An 18,701-nucleotide genomic window follows, 5' to 3' on the forward strand; every position below is an offset into this window, starting at 1 on the left:
GAAAGGATCGGATTATTGGCTAAATTACAATAAGACTGAGTTATTGAGTGCATGTAGACACCTTAAAGCTATAATGTGTAATATTTCACGGACAATGAATGTCTCCATGTCGCTCCGCCATTTTAAAACTACGGGATTTGTAGAAGGACATGTCATCAGCTTCGCATTTTTCCGTTTCCAATGTGTAAACGGAAAATGCGAAGCTGATGACATGTCCTTCTACAAATCCCGTAGTTTAAAAATGGCGGAGAAACATGGCGACATCCATTGGGGTGTAACACTCTTATGTACATTCGCATGCTGAATATAAAGAATATAAGAACACTGCACTTTTGTGATGGAGGTAATTAATAACGATTGAGGTAATACTTGTGAATGATAAGACTCAAATTTGTTAATAGACAACGTGAAATATTACACATTATGGCTTTAATCTGACAAGAAATTGGATCGGATTAAGAACCCGAGATAACTCGGTTGAAAGTCAAATTAAACGTGTTTGCAGACAGTTGAAGCTCGTGGTGAATTAGACTTTGCGTTCTGCGCATGCTCCAGATTTTTTCCCGGGGTCGTGACCCGGAAGTCAAAGGAGACGATATTCCTGTTGTTGTCGCCGTCAGAAAGAAACAAACAACGAGATGGAGAATGCTCCGTTGGGCATCGAGTTTGTGCAACAAGCAGCTCATCACAGACCAAATGTAGAGGGACGTAGCTTCATCTTGCTCTGCGTTCGCCATCCTTCTCCAATGCCTGAGTTTGATTCGATTCATTCACCGCCATATATCCAAGGATAATTACCCTTGCTCAACTCATTCTTATTGTAATTTAGCCAATTATCCGATCCTTTCAGTGCCATGTAACCCCACTCAGTGAGTCCACCATGAACTCCTCTGGATACCAAAGTGTTCTAGAGTCAGATGTGAGGCCGTCTGTCCGACAGCTGAAGCTGGGCTGAAACTGGCTCATCAACAGGACAAAGATCCCAAACACAGCAGCAGATCTACAGCAGAATGTGTGAAGAAGAGAAGAATCAGGGTGTTGCAACGGTCCAGTCAGAGTCCAGACCTCAGCCCGACTGAGATGCTGTGGTGGGACCTTCAGAGAGCTGTGCAGAAACCAATGCTGCAGACCTCAATGAGCTGAAGCAGCGCTGGAGAGAAGAGTGGGCCAAGATTCCTCTTTTAACCATGAGAGAGACTGATAACGTCCCACAGGAAACCATTACTTCAGCTCACTGCTGCTGGATCAGGGGTTCACTTAGTTTCTCACTCACAGCTTCTGCATTTCAGCACAGCTTTTGTTAAATGAATAACACAGTGTTGTATGTCATGTGTTGTTGTTCGTGGCAGGTTGTGTTTTCCCAATTTAAGACCTGGTGAAGAACCAGATTATCCCTTCATTCTGTCCTGATATGAAAGCTGAGAGCTGAATCTTTTTCACTGTTTAGTGCGAAGAGCACAGATGTGAGATCAAAGTTTCTTGTGGGGCTTCAGCAGAGATCAGACTATTGATCATGACTGTTTGGTGTCTCTGTCTGAAATGGTACGGTCCAGCGGGTTCAGATGTGGATTTACGTCCATCTGGAGCAGCTTTTGTTCCATCGAGTGGTTTTTTTAACCGAATTAAAAGAATTTGAATTAAAGATAATCTTAATATAGGCTTTAAAGTACCCATGAAATTGCACAATTCTTTTTGTAACTGCATATTTACAGATTTTCTGGAACAGAACGGGAGGCTGCCCTGGTCGCACAGCTCTGCTAAAATCTGAAACCCCCCAAAAAGCATTAAACACATTTAATGATATGCCAAATTAGCATACTTCTGCTTATACAGTATATACATTAACTAGCTGGAACTCCTTTCTGTTTCACAGTTGCACCACTGCAAACCCGTCTCATAATCTGTGGAAAGAAATCAGATGAAAGATCAATTCCACCTGTAAGCTTTTAATGAAAATATTCACCTTCTTTCATTAGCTGTGTTTCACTTGGACTATCTTTCATCACCCTCTTCTTGCCAGTTCCCCCTTTCCTGCAAAGGAGACAGGAAATTAAATGATAAAGAATCAAAACTGGACCAAAAGAAAAGACTGGAGAACACCTTCCCTCCTCCATCTGTATCTGAAGGGTACATTTTGTTTCACAGCACGCTCACGCAACCGCACTATTTAGGAATCCGTTTTATACACAAACCATAAAGCATCTGGAGCAGTCGGACAACTGCTTTACACTTCATGTGCCAGCACATTTCAGTGTTGATACTTTTGCCCACAGCAGGTCTCTGGCTTTGTGTAAATATGTGCCACTTCATCCCTGCTCTGCGTTCACGAGCTTAAAGGACCAGATAGAAACCATGTACGCAGAGAGGGTGCGTATTTATGATGAGGATTTCCGCCGAGCCCCACTGAGTCCAGACGTTCATCAATTCACCTCAACGTTGACTTTAAAGACAAATTTCTTTGATCTAGAAATAAACCTGCAGTCGAAAGAAAAAAAACATTGTGTCTTTTTTAACTTTCTGCAGTAAAATGTTCATCAAATCATGAACATAAACACGTTTCACAGTTTGAAATACCTCCACCAAGAGATCAGCGTCCATGTTGGTTTTTCTATCCCTGATAAAACAGGCCAGTGTGGAGTTTTTGGCTTTGTTCATGACATCCAGTCAAGAATATCTAACCTCTGGCAGTCATGTCACTAAATACATGTAAAATCTGTGGTTGAAGCATTTCTGATGGAGTCTGCAACCTTTTCCTAAACTTAAAGGTAGCTTTAATGCCACAACTTGACCAGGAAATTATGCTGCCTAACCCTAAACAAGTATCTGAAGATGTAAACAAACAACCTATTAGGATGCATGTGTTGGAAAGACTTGTGTGGAAGATATTTCATGGAATCATAAAATCACAGTGACAGAAACTACAGTAATTCATAGATTTATTTATCCCTTTTGACCTTCTTGAGTTGCAGTTAAATATGACGTTTCTGTCATTTTCTGTCTGTGGTTTTATGTGAATATTACTTCATGATTTAGTTGTTGAAAATTCTGGCATTTACTCACTTACTCAGTTGGTCATATTAATAGTGTGACCCCAGGTGCCCCCAGGTGCCCAGTATTACCAAAATATTCTAAACAAATAACTAACAAAGAATATTGGCAAAAAAATCTAATCTAAATAAAGCACTGAAATTAATCAAATAAAGTTACTCATAATTAGCTAATTAAATTTACAACTAGAACCAAAAAAAAAAAAAACTAACTCTACAAATAGCTCCTACAAGTATATATATATATATATACTATTAACATGACCAACGAAAGACGATGAAATGTATCGGAACAAAACAACTCTTGCTAAACAATTGTTTTTACAGCCCTGGTTGCCTCACTTTTCTACTTTTACATATTTATACATATTTCACTCATATTCCATCTCAGGTAGAAAAGCAAAGCAAACAAGACTGGCAACTTCTTGACTGAGATATTTGAATTGATGTGTATTAATGGATAATAAAGGAACACTCAAAAGGTAAGAAAATCCCAATAACAAGCAGTCGGGGTGCTGTATAGCTCAACCAGTTAAGTATGTGAACCTGAAGGTTCTTTACACCGCCAGCGTGGGTCAAGTCCTGACTTGGGGCCCTTTGCTGCATATCTTCCTCCACTCACTCTGGCCTATTTCCTGTCCTACTACTGTCAAACGAAAGCCCCCCAAAATAGATAATAACTTAATAAGGACTAGTTTTTTCCAGTTGCGTCTCCTGGCCAAAGTTGAAATGTTTTTAAGTCATCATGACCTTGAGAAAGCCCTCCATGCCCTAATAAGTTCAAGGTCAGACTATTGCAACGCGCTTTATGTCGGCGTCTCCCAGTCTTCTCTCAGCCGCCTTCAGCTGGTGCAGAACGCTGCTGCCCGTCTTTTAACCAACACCATCAGACGTGTGCACATCACTCCTGTTCTGAACTCCCTCCATTGGCTTCCTGTCCTTTATAGAACTGATTTTAAACTCTTAATGTTTGTTTTTAAAGCTCTTAGCGGCCTCGCCCCATCGTATTTATCTGAGCTTTTAACAGTCCTGGTAGAGCTCTGAGGCCAACAGATCAGTTTCTGCTGGCAGTGCCCAGGTCAGAATACAAACCCTGGGGTGAGCGAGCCTTTTCCCAAAGCTGCCCCCAGGCTCTGGAATAAGCCCCCCGTCCAGCTGCATCTTATTTCTGACCTGGGCCTCTTCAGATATAGGCTAAAAACCTACTTATTTAGGATTGCTTTTAATACCCAGTAGTATGATGACACTTTTATCTTATTTGATTTTGTTGTATTTTATTGTTTTCACTGTTCTTTTATTGTTTTTATTTGTTTTTACTTATTCTTCTCTTTATTTATTACCTGCTGTAAAGCACTTTGGTACACCGTAAGTATTATCTGTAAAGGGCTGTATAAATACAGTACATTTACATTTATATTTACATCCTGCATGATGATCTGTATGGACCAATGAGGTGTTCTGCACGCTACTTTTAGTGCATCTGGCCGTAATCAGTGATTATTCTTTAGAATTGATACTGTTTTTCTTTGTGTTTCAGGTCAAGCTTCCCAGCTTTATGTAACAGTATCAGTTTGTCTTGTGAAAAGCAGGTTAGGTTTGACCAGAAAAGCATAAAACTACAAGTAAAGGACAAAGTCTCAGCTGCCTCACAAACAAGAATCTTCAGTCTTAGTCTACGCAGCACAACATGATGGATGCAACACGGACTTCAGTGTTCACACTTCCACATGGAGCCCAGGGAAGCCAAGGGTTGAATCATCAGCCTCCCACTTGGCAGCAAACCCAGTCCCTCACTTCAGCTGCAGCCTTATGTCGGACGTCCAGCAGCAAATGTCCAAAGGGAGACTGGAGAACTAATGCTCAGGACAGGAAATACTGGCTCACTGACAGCGTAGAGGCGTCAAATGTTTTGTTGTTGTTTTACAAATTAGATTTCAATTCAATTCAATAAATTTTTATTTATATAGCGCCAAATACAACAAATGTCATCTCAAGGCACTTAAATGATATAGTCCAATTTGATTTGGTTTGATTTTGATTTGATTTTGTTTATTGACATTGTACAAAGCATTAAAAAGGTATACAAATAAATAAGTCAGTAAATATGTCTTGAAAACCTTGTACAACATGTCAACAGGATAACACAAAAAAGCTTGGGGAGCTTGTTTCCATTGTGGTCCTGTTGGAATTAAATTCATTGTAATCATAATTGTTTATAAAATAATCCAATTCATTCATATAGAGCCAATTCAAAAACAATTTCCCAGCTAAGGAAACCAACAGATTGCACTGAAACTTGTCTTCAGTCCAATCTCCCGTCCTGAGCGTGCCTGAGGCGACTGTGGAGAGGAACGACTCCCTTTGAACAGGCAGAAACCTCTGGCAGAACCAGACTCAGGAAGGGTGGCCATCCGCCTCCACCAGCTGGGGTTTGAGAAGACAGAAAAGAGGAAAAAACCCACTGTAACACCATTCAAAGGATACCTGTTGGAACAGGGAAACACCAGTTAATGACCACAATAATGTCACATGTACATAACATCATTTGAGAAATTAAACGGGGGAAAAAGAGAGTAAAGTGAGGAAAGGTGTGACAGATGAGGCCCCCCAGCAGGCTGGGCCTATAGCAGCTTAACTATGGGATGTTTCAGGATCACCTGAGCCATCCCTAACTATAAGCTTTATCAAAAAGGAAATTTTTAAGCCTGGTCTTAGAGGTGGAAAGGGTGTGTGCTTCCTGGACATTTACTGGCAGCTGATTCCACAGAGAGGGGCCTGATAACTGAAGGCTCTGCCTCCCAAACTGGCGGCTGGTTCCACAGAGAGGGGCCTGATAACTGAAGGCTCTGCCTCCCAAACTGGCAGCTGGTTCCACAAGAGAGGGGCCTGATAACTGAAGGCTCTGCCTCCCAAACTGGCAGCTGGTTCCACAAGAGAGGGGCCTGATAACTGAAGGCTCTGCCTCCCAAACTGGCAGCTGGTTCCACAAGAGAGGGGCCTGATAACTGAAGGCTCTGCCTCCCAAACTGGCAGCTGGTTCCACAGAGAGGGGCCTGATAACTGAAGGCTCTGCCTCCCAAACTGGCAGCTGGTTCCACAGAGAGGGGCCTGATAACTGAAGGCTCTGCCTCCCAAACTGGCAGCTGGTTCCACAGAGAGGGGCCTGATAACTGAAGGCTCTGCCTCCCAAACTGGCAGCTGGTTCCACAGAGAGGGGCCTGATAACCGAAGGCTCTGCCTCCCAAACTGGCAGCTGGTTCCACAGAGAGGGGCCTGATAACCGAAGGCTCTGCCTCCCAAACTGGCAGCTGGTTCCACAGAGAGGGGCCTGATAACCGAAGGCTCTGCCTCCCAAACTGGCAGCTGGTTCCACAGAGAGGGGCCTGATAACCGAAGGCTCTGCCTCCCAAACTGGCAGCTGGTTCCACAGAGAGGGGCCTGATAACCGAAGGCTCTGCCTCCCAAACTGGCAGCTGGTTCCACAGAGAGGGGCCTGATAACCGAAGGCTCTGCCTCCCAAACTGGCAGCTGGTTCCACAGAGAGGGGCCTGATAACCGAAGGCTCTGCCTCCCAAACTGGCAGCTGGTTCCACAGAGAGGGGCCTGATAACCGAAGGCTCTTCCTCCCAAACTGGCAGCTGGTTCCACAGAGAGGGGCCTGATAACTGAAGGCTCTGCCTCCCTTTCTGCTTTTAGAAACTCTGGGAACCTCAAGTAAACCTTCAGTTTGGGAACGAAGTGCTCTGTTAGGAAAATATCTCATAATTAAATCTTTAAGATAAGATATTTTTAAAAAAGGAGAGAAAGATATCCGCCAGCACTGGCTTTATTTTGAAAGCCAGTACCAGAAACGCAAGGCGCTTTTATTTCCAACTTGACGTCAGAAGCCCGCTGCGGGTTTACTGATCACCGCGCGCACTCCGCTCAGTGGACTCGACCCGTGCGGATGCGGGTCATCACCTCCCCTGCGCTCCTCTCCGCCATCCATGGGATTTAAAGATGAATTCGAACCTTTTTACCGGGATGAACAGCTCTGAAGTGCGGGTTTAGATGAGGCGTCTCCACCCGGGTTTCTCCTGTTAGGGCCAGCTTCTGTCCACCTGAGGGCTGAACATGAAAAGTTTGCTGCTGGTCACCTTCTGCCTGTCGACATGTCTGCTCATGGTGAGTCGTTTTTTCCACCCGGTTTTCTCAAAGGTTGTGCTGAACGTGTGACTCATTCTGAATACGATGCTGATGGTTGTATTATCTTGCATTAACTTTTGAAGAATCCAGAGAAAATAACCGGTTTAAAGAGATATTAGTAACACAGTATATGCTGTGATAACCTTAGAGGTAAACTAACTTATTCATATCAGCTTTCTTTCTTAGAAATGTCCAAAATGTATATTCAAATAGAAGTATTTGCCGTTTTTCACCCTCCAGACTCTGTTTCTCTATATCTTTAACTACATGTTTGGGCTTTGCTTTTAATTTTTGGTCTTACGTTTTATGTACTAATCTGAAAAAAATGTGCTGATTCAAAAGTCCGTTTTATTGTCTGGAACTAAAAAAATATAGAGATCATTTAGTCTTGCTTCATTAGATTAACCAAATTGTTTAGCTGAATGTTTTCTATAAATAATAGGAATTTAATCCCGTATTGATTGAAGCAAAATGTGTTTTTTTTTCCCCCTCAAGATGCATTCCCACCTGAAACCTGGAACGTTTCAAGTCAATTAAACAATTAAACATTAAACAATAGGTCAAGCTGATATGAACTGATTTGGCAACTTGTCAGTTAGTGTTTTTTAGGGGAAATGACAAAATAAACGTGTGCGTTTACTGCTATTTATTTTGTAACTTACGGTGATGTAAACTTATTATATATTTCAAACAATCTAAATTTAAACATAATTAAACAAAAAAATAGATCGGAACTTTAATCTTTAATCTTTTAATTGAGTTTTTCAGACATTTTATCAGCAGAATGATTAGCTGATGACTCAAAGAGTGTTAATCAGAACTGAAAACAATCATTAGTGGCAGCTCCGAGCCTTCTAACGGCTGAAGTTGACTCATGTCCATGTTCATCAATTAAGATCATTTGTGGAAATAACCTTTTAGTGTTTGCCCGTTCTTTCCGAGGCGTCCCGCAGCTATTATCCCCCTTTTCCCCCCTCTGCCCCTCGCACATTATCTGCCCCTCGCACATTATCTGCCCTCGCTCTGTGTTGATCCACCTCTCAGGACAAACAGTGGAAGTGCTCTCTCTGTGCGACTGAAAGCAGCTGTGGAAACGTTCACATCGCCCACAAACAAACGCGCGTTTAATCACGTAAAGGATCAACACAGCCCCCTGAGATGCACGGAGACCTCAGAGATTCTTCAGCAGCTTATCCTCCGAGTTGCTTGCTGATTATTCAGTGTCTCTCTTGCTCGAGGGCACGTCAGGCAGCTGTAAAGACACATGTATCAATCTGAATTTGTTTTATCTCCGGCTTCTGCAGTCTGCTTCGTATATTCCGGAGTCAAAACTTCCTCTAATCCTTTATCCACGTCGGTAATCCCATCCAGGGTGGGTGAAGTTTGATCTAAATGTTTTCATTCTCTAAATGTGCCTGAGCAGGGATCATCTAACCCTGACCTTGAAACACCCATGTGCTTTCACAGTGAGTGAGATTATTTCTGTAACACCAGCATGGTCTTTTTCTACAGGTTGTGTTATTTTCTGGATGTTTTGCAGTGAGTTCATAATCAGTTGATTCCTCCTGCTGCTCTGATAGAAATACGCATTCCCACTACACTGGAAAAAATGCCCCTCCAAAAATAAGTAAAAAAACAACAAATACGAGACGTTTTTTGCTTGAAATAAGCAAATAAATCTGCCAATGGAACTAGTGAAAATCGGCTTGTCAAGATTTCTTGAAATAAGATGTGATATTTAGGACTTTTGAGATAAAAGTGATCTTGAAATTCGCTTAAAAACCTCTTCAAATGAACAAAAAAAGCTTGTTTCATATGAAATCCAACTCAAAACAAGATGTTTTCAAGACTTTTTCATTTAACAAGATATTCCAGATGTATTGTCTTCAAACAAGTCCCTATATCTGACTGAAATGGTACTTGTTAGGCAGTTGTAGATATTTTGACTAGAAATGAGACAAATATACCTGGTAAGACTTTGATTTTTTCCAGTGTACACCTTAACACCCCCTTTCCCAACATAATATAATATACTTCATTTATCAGGAAAAATGCCAAATATTCTCCAGTCGCTGCCTCTCAAATGTCCGGATTTGTGGTGTTTTCTTTCCCCTTTTAAATAGGAGTGTAAATCAGAGCAGATTAAAGAAATGAGAAAATATCTCGTTAAGGCTCTCTGGAAATAGGAGAGTGGGCGGTGTGTGTGTGTGTGTGTGTGTGTGTGTGTGTGTGTGTGTGTGTGTGTTCCTCTGAGACTTCTGCATGAACACCCAAGAATGTCCCGAGAAACGGGGAAACGGACTCTCTCGGTTTTCAAGGTTGCACATTTTATTTGTAAATGAAAATTCTCAGGATGGGGCTCGTGTGCAGTAAAGAGAAAAAAATTCTATTAGACCCATTCTGGAGTTTGTGCACGAAGCAATAAACAAGCTCAGAAATCAGTAATTCGATGGCAGCACATCCGGGACGAGGCTCCCCTGCTGTCTGTAACAGACAGTTTTTTGTGTTAATCAATAATCAATAACCCATGGAGCTGCACGTATCCGCGGTATCGATTCTCACTCTGGATGCACTCACTGCACAGTTTAACTGGGATTCCAATGTAATGGTGTGGACATTTATCTAAGTTGAACTTGGGAAGTGGTTCTATTCCTGTGTTGTTTTTTTTACATTAGAGAAGTAATAGGACGTTTTTCACTGTAATCTCTCAGCTGTTCATTGTTCATTCTGCCGCTCGCTGCTTTCCAGTAGTCGGCCGCAGTGTTTAGTCGGCCAAATGACCTGCTTTTTAGGACAATCACAGTAAAGGCTCTAGCATGGTTGCTGCGTCTGCTCGCGCGAGCGGTGTTGATGACGTCACGAGTTCGTGCCCGCCATAGGACCCTATATAGTGGCGCAAGTCGTTGCGCTCCAGTAGTTGCAATTTTCTCCGTCACAGAGGTGGCGCTGCTACGTGAAGGTTACCTCTACTCTACAACCACAAAAGTGGAGAAGAAAACAATGCCACTGTCAAGAGCAGGAATACTGTAATTAATGATACTGCTGCAGTTTTCGAATCATTTTAAGTTTTTAATTCAGTTAAAAGAGGTGAAGGTTTGAAGCCCCCGGCATCAACAGAGTCTCTGCCCTCTTCTTTGCCTTCACGTATCTGTCCCGTAGCTTCCTCCACACATTCTTACAGAACTCTCCCACTTTCCCCAAAGTTCTGCCCATCTCTGTGCACCAGTTTTGGGAGTTTACGTGCTCCCTGTGCTGTTTCACTGCAGTTTCGTACAGCTGCCTGTACAAACGCACCTCCTGACTGAGCCGGTCTCACATCGGTCCATCCGGTTCGTTGTGCTCGGCGCCGCCAAGTTACAAAAATCGACTGGTGCACGACAACGCGCAGCGCCGTCTTTTCAAGGGAAGCGCCATGCCTGAAACGTCATTTTGACGTCACGGTCCACCACCGCCGTGACAGACGCGGCAACCATGCTAGCGCCTTAAAGCACCAGGATCGCGTCTTCACTTTCTTTCAGCTTGCAGCGTGGAGGCGCTGTTTTTGTTCAGAAAGTTGCCTCCTGCATTCTTTTCCAGTTGCTTTTTGGGGTCTGAAAAGTCAGCCGTCTGTTGATTCGTGGTCAGCGGCCAAAAAAAAGCCAAAAAAATCTGGTGTGCCAACAGATTTCCCTGCCAAGCATTCAAATGTACAGTCGGAAAATGACTACAGTTCCACAATAATGATTTAATTTCACAGTTTCCAGTTTCACAGAAAAAGTAACAATTTACAGCTATATTAGACTTTAAGTAAGTAATATTTATTTATATAGCACCTTTCACAGACAATGAAGGTCACAAAGTGCTTCACAAGAAGTGCACAGAAAATACAATAAAAGTCAACAATAGAAACATACAGTTATTAACAACACAAATAATATTAAAGTAAAATAAACAAAGTGGTCACAAAAACAGCCTATATAAATAAATATTACTTACTTACTTACTACTAGACTTTATGCTATCAAATACTTTACAATACAATCAAGGGATAAATTCACAACAAGGCTATGATTTCAGCTGAATCTATACAAGGTTTGTGTGGGTTGAGAAGAGAGAATGAAACAGAACTTTTCCTATTACACTGCATGAAAAGAGGGATTTGTGGATGTATGTGGCCCCTTACATGTCCGCATACGTTGAGCCCCTGCATTTGCGGTGGTAAAAGTGAAAACTTGGCCCAAGTTGTCGCAAATTGACCTGGCAACTGCTCCCCCATGCCCCCCTCCCCTCCCCTACTTAGGAGAGCCTTTAATATGTAAATGCCAGTGATCAGGTCAGGAGCTGCCACAGTCATTTTCAAGTGGGGTGGGGTGAGGTGAGGTGGGGGGTGGGCAGGCCTGTTTCTACACGTTCATCACTATCACCTCCAACTCCAGCCAAGTTTGTTGCTGTGTTGTCTTGAAAAAGAAGAGGTGCACGCTGTCTGCTGGTGACAGGTGACGCATATCTGGGTTTTTTTTCTCCCAAACACCTCTTTTGTAATACCGCTTTTTGTGGGCAAAATTCAAGGATTCAAGGATTCAAAGGTTTATTGTCATGTGTGCAGTTAGAAACGTGTTTCCCTGAACAATGAAATTCTTTTCTTTGTTGCCCGCACTGGATGTCCAAATGTATAATAATAAAGATAAGATAAAGATAAAATAAGCATGCAACAGCAATATTCTAAAAGGTTTCTTAAATAAAATAGAAATATAGAAATAAAAATATAGAAATCTGGCCTGTATACATAATGTGCAGTAGTGCGCTCAGTGTTTTATTGTGTATGGCTTAATTCGGTGTCACAATGGTCACAATATCGCCGAGGTCTTTTCTTTCTCCTTGCAGAGTCCATTTTTGTGTCAAAACAGTGCAAATTGCCAGCTGTGGTCAGACAACGTTAAATAGCAAAAGGACGGGAGGTTGTCTCGCGAGTATTCCGTGTAATGACGTATACGCATATGATTGGTGGAGCTTTACGGCTCGCATAAGCTCTCGTTCAATCACGTATGAGAAACATTGTGTCGTGCAGTGTAAACAAAAAGTTTAAGGAGCAGATCTGGCGGCAGAAAGACAGACAGAAATCGCTGAGGTCCCGTGCTGTGAAAACTGCCCTGGTTTGCGGAATACAATGGCTGGAAGACGACTTGCTTTCAACTCCCCAGCAACTCTCTGCGGGTCTACAGGTTTGTGTGTTTTTTTCTACTTGCACATGACCATTTGATAGTTTAATTTTAGTCTTGTTGACACTGTACAGCACTTGGGACAGTTCTCGCTGATTTTAAATGTGCTGTATATTAAACTTACTTACTCACTTGCTTACAGGCAGATAAAATGAAAGTCCTGTTGAATGCTATGACCGGGATGTCTCGTATGGTGGCCAGCACTGTGGATACGGTCGTGGAGAGGGTTCTGGAGGGAATCGACCAGAGATTCGCTAGGTTGGAGGCAAGATGGCCGTCGAGAACGGACTGAAGTTACATTCCAGAGAAGTTGAAGAGCGCAAGAGAAGGCGGATACAGAATCCGAAAATCGCGGTAAGAGTAGGTTATTGACTGTGGCTTTAGGCTAAACTCAACTTAATTGTGTCCATCACGTGAAAACCAGTGTGAGTTTCTTTATTTAAAAAAATGAATTTCGTGTTTTCAATTTATAGGAAGCAGTTCGCCGCCTGCATAACTCACCGTGGCATTATAATCCAGGTCAAGGGTAAGAATAAGTGAATGTTCTCCCAATATCTAGTTGAGTTGGACCCAATGTTACGTTACGTCAATGCAGTTTTTTTTATTAACCATAGGCCTGTTGTTTTTACAGGCTACTGTCACCTCACAATATGGATGTAACGAGTCGCTTGAAGGAGGCGGTGTCAAACAGTCCGAACTTCAGAGAGGCAGACGGGGACACTATCGAGGGTGAGCGGCGCTGACTTTTACCACGGCTGGCACTGATACTTTTAAGCACTGGTCATTTTATTCATTCCTCTTGTTTGTTTGTTTTTTAGCTGCGTGACGGACCTGTGTGCTGTGCTACAGGCGCGTCTTGAAGCCAACCCGAAATACTCACAGTCTCACCACAGAAGAGTGAAAGAGAGTAAGAACATATACGCTGTCAATATGACTTTCGTTACTTTATAGACAAGTTGTCAATATGCTGTGCATGGATAGACTATGTTTTGATTATTTATTGGTTATTCCAACAGCTCCCAGAAGCCAGCTTCTGATCCAGGATGAGGACGTCTGACAACTCCCGCAGACCCTGCAGGGACCGGAGTAATGCGAAGAATGCGGATTCCAAACGGCGGCGTTTAGGCTTATTGTGTATATCGTAGGCTACAGCAGTGTGAGTGTATATAGTTTTCAATTCTTTATTATCAATATGGTTCTTATTACAATGTAAGCTATGTACATTGTGTGGTGTGGCAATAAAAGCGCTTTAAAAAAAAAAAAAAAGTTTTCTTTTTCATTCTCAATAGATTCACGTCATTCATGCCTGCATTAGCCTAGTCATAGTGCAGCTTATAAGAATGACGTGAATATATGAAGTACACAAACATCCCAGGAATATTAGTAATCATAATCACAATTATTAATCATAATTGCTGAGTGATATGCCCATATAAAGTATGCATATATTAACCTTATTGGCCAATGGGCGGACAGCTTTACAGGAGCTTTTTTATGTAATCACGTGCCTTTTTCGTCCAATACCAGTGAGGCCAGTGAGAGGTCCAGGCACTCTCACAGCGGGGTGCTAATCACTGAGCCATTAGCACCCCGCTTTGAGAGCCCGCCGCGAGTCGGGTTCGTTTCCGACGATTTTCTCGCTCAACAAACTTAAAGCGGAACTCCGGGGCATTTGAAGCGTGTTTCCATTGCTAGAGGTTGTCAAATACTGCTAGTAGGACACAGAGAGGTCCAGATCTGTGCTCCCTGTGTGGAGATCGCGCTGTTCGCTCAGCCTGTCATGCGAGGCTAATACGTGGTGGCTAAGGGGCAAGAGCTAACCCTTCCACGTAAAACAACAACTTGCACACTGCAGAAACGTCACACCACTTTATAAACCATCCGACAATAAAGTCACAAGCCTTACCATCAAAACCATATGCATGGTTCTCACATTACTGGCATGGGGACGTTACAAAACAACTTTATAAACAGCATGTCACTCACCGGCTGGTTGTAGGCTCGCGCATGTGAAAGCCCAAAAGAGTCGATGGACGATAATCCCATATACAAAACAATTATCTTCTCAAGAAAAACTGCGTTCAAGTATTTAAAACATTACAACAATACATTCCCAGTAATATTGTTGTAATGTTTTAAATACTTGAACGCAGTTTTTCTAGAGAATATAATTGTTTTGTATATGAGATTATCGTCCATCGACTCTTTTGGGCTTTCACATGCGCGAGCCTACAACCAGCCGGCGAGTTAAATGCTGTTTATAAAGTTGTTTTGTAACGTCCCCATGCCAGTAATGTGAGAACCATGCATATGGTTTTGATGGTAAGGCTTGTGACTTTATTGTCGGATGGGTTATAAAGTGGTGTGACGTTTCTGCAGTGTGCAAGTTGTTGTTTTACGTGGAAGGGTTAGCGCTTGCCCCTTAGCCACCACGTATTAGCCTCGCATGACATGCTGTGCGGACAGAGCGATCTCCACACAGGGAGCACAGATCTGGACCTCTCTGTGTCCTACTAGCAGTATTTGACAACCTCTAGCAATGGAAACACGCTTCAAATGCCCCGGAGTTCCCCTTTAAAGTTTGTCTGCCTGCAAGCGCCCAGGTGCGTCCGAAAATTAGGCAAATTCGCGGATGTTCACTGCCGTCCACAGTGACACAAATCCCTCTTTTCGTGCAGTGTTAAAATGTAACATATGGGGGCGGTAGTGGATAAGCAGCCGCCCCATGTACAGAGGCTACAGTCCTCGCTGCAGCGGGCCCCAGTTCGAGTCCTGCACCAAGCAGCCCTTTGCTGCATGTATTCCCCCTCTCTCTGCTTCCTGTCTCTCTCCAACTGTCCTATCATTAAAGGCATAAAAAGCCCCCCCAAAAAATGTAACATATGCAAAGAATTTAGTTACCAAGTTATTTTCAAAAATTAAACATAAATTGGATGATTTTAATACCCTCTCTAATCAAGACAAACCTGCCAGCCACGTCTTACGGTTGAACCAGCTCCGACAAAAACTCAGTTTGTTGTAGCATTTATCTTTCTCCTTCATTTACTGGGAAATGTTGATGTTGAGGCTTGTCAGGTCCCAGCTCCTTAACGAGAAGTTTTCCCTAAAGGGTAGATTAATAATGATTTAACTGAATTTGGTGGAAGCTGTTCTTGAACACCGCCGGTGGGGGTTTCCATTCACTTGCAAAGCAAATCTGAATGGATCATTTAGAAAGGTGCTGAAGAGAAATGTGAATCAGACACATTTCCATGAAGGAGTTCCTCGTGAATGCAAGTTAGTTGTTGTTCCAACTGCAGAGGACATCCACAGTAAATATTAGGGCTGGGCAACGATTAAAATTTTTTAATCTAATTAATTGATTTCCCTGATTAATCACATTTGTACGCAAAATCCAAAAATGAATTCAAAAGTAGTGTATAGCTTTTAGCATTTAGTTTTATTTTAAATGTGCTGCCATGTGAATGAAAGTGCCATAACATTTGTTGTGCAAACACACTTTTAACATCAGCATCTTTCTGTAGTTTTTATGTAGAAGCCTCGCTCCACTGTCTGTTTCCTTGAATGACTTGCTGCTATCAGTTGTGTGTTTTGCCTTTAAGTGATATTTTAGACTGGAACTACTACGCTGAGAAGACAATTCAACTTGGCAGTGTTTACGGATGACTTTGGTTCTGTCGACTCCGCCGTCTGGAAGAACTTTAAAATGAAAATGGCCGAGTAAAAGTTCCGTACCCTTCTCCAGGTTTGGTGGATCCGCCGATTACTTTCTTTTCCGGTTCCGCGGCAGACAGCAACAGACTTTTACAAAATAAAAGCCTGTGAGCAACAGACTTTTACAATAATAAAATAAATAAAAATGTGTTAATGCGCGATAAAATAGTTATCGGCGTTAAATAATTAACGAGTTAACTCGCCCAGCCCCAGTAAAAAGGTAGAACGATTTAAGTCATTTCTGGGAAGCTGCTGGCCACTCGCTGAGCATTTTAGTGTTTGTCGGTTCTTTTCCCTGTATTGTTTTAAACTTCCAGCTTTTATCGTCTTCAAAAACGGAATAAAAGAAACAACAGAAACAACAGCAAACCGGTGCGTTATAGGGGCTGAAAGGAGGAGTGACTCTGCATTAGTAGATTTCACCAATTAGAGTTTTAAACATTTGCAGCTTGTCTTGACCTGTCCTCTGTCAGATTAATGTCTGTTAATAAGGTGTGGGAGATGCCTTCTCCTATTTTCTGCAGAAGAAATCTACCTACAGGTACTAATAAAGTCAACTGAACTGAACTGAGCTGTTATAAGTCCTTTCACATAGCCAGAGTGAGTAGAAGTGGACGTAAAAAGGCGGATGAAACAGACATGCAGCTAATAGCAGTGTGATGCGGCTTAAAAACAAGAAGCGCTCCCAGCTCTAGAACTGTCCTAGACTTGCAATTAAGACACACGTGTGTGTCACAGCTGGAAGTCTCATAAATAAAAAGATATTAAGACTTGTGCTGCTGTTTTTTCTGCAGCCTCGGAGCCCCGGAGGTCAGCGGGACTCAGGTGTAGCAGCCTCCGTACCACAGTGGTATATTAAGCTCATCCGTCTGAACATGAGCTGCAGGATACGTGGAATCAGCCCAGAAATGGTGTTAGATTCTGATGAAAGGACACCAGTTAGCGCTGAAACTGTCGACTCTGTGTCGACTTTTACTTCGTTTCATTTGAGATGGACGCCTCGATTCAGCCGAAGCTCGTGCTGTTAGGACTGAGATCTTGTTTATTTTTTGGTCTCCATTATGTAGGTTCTTTAATGCGAGACACTACAGGTGAATAGGGTAATAAAATAATAGATATCACCATGAAACTTCCTCAGTTGATTACTTATACAAGTATGAAAAAAAAATGTATTACAAGTTTTAGAAATTTGTATGTTTAGTTATGCAAATTAGGCATTATCTCATTAAATATGCGCACATTTGCATATATTTCCGGAAGCTAGATCTGAACATATGATGAAGCCAGGTGCAAAATTCTTTTTTCATTTTGTTTACACACAAAATGAAAAGAAAATTACAGAAGGATTTCAGGATATCTGCTTTCATTTCCTAGGAAATCAAAATCTACTGTCCATAGCCTAAAAAACATCGATTTTCGCCATATGTTTTGATTATAATGTCACATAAATCAGGCCAGGAATGATTTATCAACAAATCCTTCTGTAAATATCTTCGGAATACTGCTAAGTGTATAACTGGAAAGTTTGGTGTTAGTAGGTGCTCCATAGGCTGAGATATTGATACTGGAAAAATACAAAAAACTGATTTTGAGAAAACGGCATTTAAAGATTCATATAGGGGAATTCAATACATTTGTATTGGAAACAATTGCTCAAAAACAGAATAAATGCTCAGGCCCTTAGTAATACTAATATTGAATAAAATAATCTTATTAATAAAGAATACAAGCTCAATAAAATACAATAAAAGATCTTTTTCTTTGAAAGTTACGAGCAGCAGCCAATGAGATTTTGTCATTAGCTATAAATCCGCCTTTAGACATTCACGATTGGTTACTGATAGAAAGGAAGTGCCGTTATTTGGATGACATATCATTGTGCAGGAGACTCGGAGCTTTCCAACGATACCGGTCATGACAGACTTCAGTAAACAGGCGAAGCTCGGCATGGCGCGTTGGAATGCTAACTTTTTGGTAAATTCGGGCGAAACGTACCGCCGTGAGTAAACAAAATGTAATAAAATAAACATTTTAATTTATGTTTTCAACGTTTTCTTTATAGCAGGTTGAAAGAACACACGTTGAAGGAGTAGACTGGCCCAAAATCTCAAAATTGACCACTGCATGAAAAATCCCTGTTTTTGCCTGCCGTGTCTCGCCTTAATGCTGGTGTCATAATTCCTGCATGAATATTTCATTCTGAGCAACCAATTTGTACTGTTTCCTCTGCAACTTTTTGGATGGAAATTTCTTCAATAATGTGAAGGAAAAAGCTCAAAGGGATCATCTGAAGCGGAGTTATAAAGTTCAAGTAGAAAGATTGGTGTCCAACCTTTTGGTAGTACTCCTAAAGCTCATAAGATTAGTTGTCCGACAAACTTCTCACGGCTTTGAACTTTAAACTGATGAAGTGACCATTTCCTGGTCATGAAGCTTTCCCCAGAAAACCTCTGAGACACTCACCCTGTTTATTGATTATATGTGTAACAAGGGTTAATTTGACTTGTGTATAATTCCACAAAATTATTGTTTTAATTGTTTTTATGACATTTATAAG

At 41.9% G+C, this 18,701-nt stretch overlaps 1 protein-coding gene and 1 long non-coding RNA gene across 2 annotated transcripts in view; both read left to right on the plus strand.

The window, feature by feature from the left end:
- The first annotated feature begins 7,000 nt into the window (after window positions 1-7,000).
- Window positions 7,001-18,701, plus strand: part of LOC142398220 (vasoactive intestinal polypeptide receptor 2-like) — an 86,462-nt gene continuing 74,761 nt past the window's right edge. The window contains exon 1 of the mRNA XM_075482179.1: window positions 7,001-7,211. Within this exon, the coding sequence (XP_075338294.1) occupies window positions 7,161-7,211 (51 nt within the window). The 5' untranslated portion in view covers window positions 7,001-7,160. The remainder of the gene's footprint in view (window positions 7,212-18,701) is intronic.
- On the plus strand, window positions 12,497-13,151 carry LOC142398219 (uncharacterized). The gene is made up of 3 exons (XR_012772767.1): window positions 12,497-12,784; window positions 12,904-12,956; window positions 13,062-13,151. It is a non-coding gene; the product is annotated as an uncharacterized LOC142398219 (long non-coding RNA).

The sequence above is a fragment of the Odontesthes bonariensis genome, chromosome 14 (assembly GCF_027942865.1).
Source record: "Odontesthes bonariensis isolate fOdoBon6 chromosome 14, fOdoBon6.hap1, whole genome shotgun sequence".
NCBI lineage: Eukaryota > Metazoa > Chordata > Actinopteri > Atheriniformes > Atherinopsidae > Odontesthes > Odontesthes bonariensis.